The sequence below is a fragment of the Malus sylvestris genome, chromosome 13, assembly GCF_916048215.2.
Source record: "Malus sylvestris chromosome 13, drMalSylv7.2, whole genome shotgun sequence".
In the NCBI taxonomy this organism is placed as follows: domain Eukaryota; kingdom Viridiplantae; phylum Streptophyta; class Magnoliopsida; order Rosales; family Rosaceae; genus Malus; species Malus sylvestris.
The window spans coordinates 32,303,171-32,308,113 of NC_062272.1; the positions used below are offsets into that span (position 1 = coordinate 32,303,171).

General features: G+C 36.6%; 1 protein-coding gene across 1 annotated transcript; it reads left to right on the forward strand.

Moving 5' to 3' along the window:
* Window positions 1-979: 979 nt before the first annotated feature.
* On the forward strand, window positions 980-4,228 carry LOC126597508 (probable receptor-like serine/threonine-protein kinase At5g57670). Its single transcript, XM_050264300.1, has 10 exons — window positions 980-1,219; window positions 1,347-1,465; window positions 1,591-1,709; window positions 1,803-1,921; window positions 2,012-2,416; window positions 2,558-2,812; window positions 2,922-3,079; window positions 3,165-3,380; window positions 3,602-3,751; window positions 3,853-4,228. Exons 1-10 carry the CDS (start codon window positions 1,075-1,077, stop codon window positions 3,994-3,996), a joined length of 1,830 nt encoding a protein of 609 aa, XP_050120257.1. The 5' UTR covers window positions 980-1,074; the 3' UTR covers window positions 3,997-4,228.
* The last annotated feature ends 715 nt before the right edge of the window (window positions 4,229-4,943 follow it).

Consider the following 4,943-nt stretch of genomic DNA (forward strand, 5'->3'; position numbering starts at 1 on the left):
TAGGATATGTATAAGAATGAGAATGGTCTCATGAATCTAACTTTTGTATATCACATTCTCCCAATTACATATTTCTTGGACTTATCGTTTAAGCATATAACATTTATATGAGACGGCTTAAAACAATAATTTTTGCCCTTTATATTAAACTAGATTAGTTTAACATGTGAAATGTCCGTAAAGTATCATCATATGATTGGATTTAGGGCACATTTCCAACAAAAAACTTCATCTAGTTCTTATAACATATTTGATATTCCTAATTCATAAATTTTAATTGAACCGAAATCAAAGATCTTATGTGCTAGTATGGTAATAGAGCTGTTATTTACTTGGTAGACTGAATGACAGCACATATTTTGAAAACTATGTCTTCATATATGTATATTGAAGTTATTTGACCTTCGGATGTGCCCTTGAATGCCCAATGCCAAAAAAAAAACATATAGATATAAGTATAGAATCCTTGTTTTATTAATATGTGTAGCTTAGTTTTCCCCTCTCTCTCTCTCTCTCTCTCTCTCTAACGATGAAATAAGAAAATGTAGTGTCCTATCAACGTTTCATTCATGAATCATGATGAGGGGCTCCTTTTGAAGTGGCACATATATAGCAGCGCTCCCTCCTCCTACCAAATTCAACAAAGTAGCACTTTTGTTTCTCTTTTCACTATATTTCAGACCAGTCTCTTCTTTTGGCTTACAAAACAAGACAAATCAAATACGTGCCACCAACTTTGCTTATATCCCAAAACACCCAACCACAACACTTAATTGTAGCTCTATAGAGAGAGAGAGAGAGAGAGAGAGAGAGAGAGAGAGAGAGAGAGAGAGAGAGCAGTTGTTCTAATCTTGGCACTCTAAAAAGAGTTTTTCATGCTTGTTAAACAAGACTAATGGAATGAGAACTAGTCCTCACACTTTTCCAACTGACTTAATCATGCTGTTATCCCTCTCCATATATATAATCCTAATTTGGTCAACAAGAACAACAAGATCACATAACTGAAAGAAAGTACTCCTTCACATTATACCCATCAAGTAGTGCATCCAGAACCTGTTAGTTAAATAATTCATGACAAACAGAATGCCTCCTTCTACCCCGTCTAGAATACTCGTAGGCATCTCTTCCGATGCAGATGACAGTAAGGAGTTGCTCTCATGGGCAATCAGAGTTCTTGCTCATCAAAATGACAACATCGTTGCCATCCATGTTCTTGGTCAGTTGGTTTGTATCAATTTACAAATATTTGTTTTTATCACATTTATCAAAATAGTAGCATGGTCAACTACATAAGTCAATTCATTTGCATTGGTAAGTCTTACATATGGTTATCTATTTTTCAGTTGGCGAGGAGAGGAAAAAGCACGAATCAGGAACAAAAAATCAATCGCAGCTTCGTCGAGCAAAAGCCAATGTTATATCTGTGCTTGGAGAATTTGCCAGGAGTTGCCAATTTAAGCAGGTGAACTGAGCTTAATGATGTAAATTATTATCAACTTATTTTGAAAATTGTAAAAATGTTCTCAGTATCGATAACCTTCTGTTGAAAGTTATAATAAGCTTCATGTGCATAACATTAATTTTCAGGTAAATTTAGAAGCAAGAGTAGTTTTTAGCTCAAGTGTTGGAAGAGGTCTGATTGAGGAAGCAAAATCAATTTCAGCAGACTATCTTCTTCTTGGTGGCTCAAGAAACCAATCCAAAAGGTGAAAATTATTCTAGTGATCTGTTTTTTTCTTCAACATTTTATAACTTATATCAATCGCATGATCATTGACATGTTTTCCTCACTGAATTAGAACTCCATCCATCACAAAATATTGCTTCAAGCATTCCCCGGCTAGTTGCACACTGGTTTTACTTGGGAAATCAAAGCAACCTCATCAGATTTCAGATTCAGAATCTGCTGACTCCAAAGGTAGCTAGTTCAATTCAAAAGTTTTCAGATGGCATAACAACTCCATTTGTAGATTGGGTTGTATTCTAATCTGTCTCTAATTAATATCAGAAATCCTTCAATCAAGTTCACGGACATCGTTGCAAGATATCATGCACAGTAGCAGAACTACATCCTTTTCTGAAAAGCAAACTGTCCAAGAAACACGGAACAAAAACCCTTCACCAAGAACAGTTTTATGTGAATTTGAAGCTGAATCTCAGAGCACAGAAGATGATACCAGTAGCAATGCAGACTCGACCGTTACAGCGTCCCCCTCTCTTGCTTCTCCCAATTTCAATAGCCAAATCACCCTAAGAAAGCAAGGATTGTCACCTTGCAGGATCATTACTTCGTTTTTAGGTTCACCATTCAGAAAACGAAACGGAAGTTTATCCAAGAACGAACTGCAGCTACCTTTGTTGAAGTGCTTCAGCTACAAGGAGATCGTGAATTCCACAAACAACTTCCACCCAGGTAAAAGTGTCAGTACAATTAGTTCTGAAAATAGTTATTTGAAAATGTTGAAAGCTGTGGGGTTTTGCCAAACTATCTTGTAACCCTGTGGTTTTCGGATTACTTGGAATTCACATGCGATTTGTTTCTTCTGTGTTTCAGATAATATAGTAGGTCGAGGTGGATATTCAGAAGTATATAAGGGTGATCTTTCTGATGGAAGACGCATTGCAGTTAAGATGTTGGCCAAGGACAGCAAGGATGCTAACAAGGAAAAAGAGTTCCTCACGGAATTGGGTGTAATTTTACATGTCAGCCATCCTAATACCGCTAACTTAGTCGGTTGCTGCATTGAAAACGGACTCTACCTGATTTTCGATTTCTCTCCAAAAGGAAATTTGTCTTCTGCTTTGCACGGTAAGAAAGATATACTTACTGCCTCAGGAATTATTCATGATCTGTTGAATTATGGACATTAATTATGCCCGCTATGAACAACTTGCTTATTGCATGAGACAATCTTCAGGTAAATCCAGCGAGTTGCTTTCATGGCCTATTAGATACAAGATTGCCATTGGAGTTGCAAGGGGTCTGCACTATCTACATGAATGTTGCAAGCACCGAATAATCCATCGGGATATAAAAGCCTCAAATATCCTTCTGGGAACAGATTATGAACCGCAGGTGAACAAGCAAACAACCTTTTCAGTATAACATGCTTGATTGTCATTTATTCATTAAATTTAGATACGAATTTGTCTCTCTGTAGATTACAGACTTTGGACTAGCAAAGTGGCTTCCTAACAAATGGACTCATCATGCTGTGCTTCCAATTGAGGGTACGTTTGGATACTTAGCACCGGAGTACTTCATGAACGGAATTGTGGATGAAAAAATTGATGTTTTTGCATTTGGAGTTCTTCTTATGGAAATTGTAACTGGAAGAAAGCCTGTGGATTCATCAAAGCAAAACCTTCTACTATGGGTATGAAATTGTTAACCTAACCTACATAAAACATGTACACGCTCGCTGCATGCGCAAAGACACATACTTTGGAAATTTTAGAAACTCCAAGCATGGATATCTTACTTCTTGGATAAAAAAATAAAAAAGAAAAAAGAAAATTCCTCCTTCTTTTCCATTCTGACAGAAAATTCCTCATTTTTTTACCATTCTGTTCTTTTATTATTATAACGGTTGTGCAGGCAAAGCCTCTTATGGAATCAGGGGACATAGCCAAACTAGCTGATCCAAAACTGGAAGGGAAATATGACACAGAACAACTGCACAGAATAGTGCTTACAGCTTCCGATTGTGTAAGACAATCCTCAGTATGGCGACCCCCAATGCGTGAGGTACATCACTGATTCGCTGCGCATTGTCCCGTATCTACAATAAATTCATAAGACATGACTTGAAACTATGATTTATGTATTTGCTTTTCTTTTGGCTTTAGGTGTTAGAGCTTCTTACCAATGGCCATAACTCTAAGGTTGCAAGGAGCTCGATTCCTAAGTTTTCCTCGGACGAGTTGGATGATTGCTCCACGGTTTATGGATATGAGGTTCCAGTAGATATTGATTTGGAGGACTACTTATGATTATTTGATCCTTAATTTTTATTTATTTATTTTCTGCACCATTTTAAGGTTTAATTACTAGTGACAAGAGATATGCTTGACAGAGTAAGAGATAAGAAGTTGAACTGTTCCTTGTAACTGCAGTATCAGAGAGAATCACCGTGTTATGTGATGCGAGAGATATTAATAGGGAGACATACATCCGGTTGTACCAAAGAATTTCATCAAGTATTGGACTACTACAACTGAAGAATATCTGCAGTTAATCCACAACTCTGAATTGAGAGGCAAGATGATCTTTATACCAAAGAAAAACAGAGCATTCAAAAGTTCATATCAACACTAACAAAGAACGATAACGCAATTTCCGCTAAACAACTTGAACTTGAAAATTCAAAGAGTCTCTAGCAAAACACTATCCATAGTTTTTTGGTCAAAGAAGTAAAATTTTAGACAAGAAAAAACAGAGAAGGTTGTGTAGTCTTTTTCTTCTTCCCGCTCGTCTGTCGGAGACATAAAAAAAGTCGATTTATAACATGCAGCTGCACGTACTTGTATTGCAAGTTTTGACTCTAATTCTTGATAAGCGAATTCTTCTGGATTTCAGTCAACGAAGTGAGGGTTCAAGAACATGGTTTTCTGCTTCAAACTTCCTCTTCCGCTGCTCCTTCTGCCCACATGGAAATGACGAGTCTGTTGTAATATTTTTTTCATGGTTTTTTAGCCAAAATAATCCCTAAGTGGTACATGAGTGGTCCCACTAATCCAATCATGTGTCGCCATGTAGATATCCATACAAAATTATTCTTTTCAAAAAAAAATTAAAAGCTGAAAATAAAAACAAAAATTAAAAACAAATGGAGCTTTATTGAAATGGCTCATATTGTTATAAATAAGCAAAAGTGAGAGAGATAGCCTTTGCAAGAGACATGAGCGAAGCAAGTGCAATGTATCACACTGTTTATTTT

What these genes read in the sequence shown, in the direction of transcription:
- LOC126597508 (XM_050264300.1), top strand. Translation starts at nt 1,075, where the DNA reads ATGACAAACAGAATGCCTCCTTCTACCCCGTCTAGAATACTCGTAGGC. An exon ending in AGAATCTGCTGACTCCAAAG is followed by an intron (nt 1,922 to 2,011) that starts GTAGCTAGTTCA and finishes AATTAATATCAG; the next exon opens with AAATCCTTCAATCAAGTTCA. An exon ending in TTTGTCTTCTGCTTTGCACG is followed by an intron (nt 2,813 to 2,921) that starts GTAAGAAAGATA and finishes GACAATCTTCAG; the next exon opens with GTAAATCCAGCGAGTTGCTT.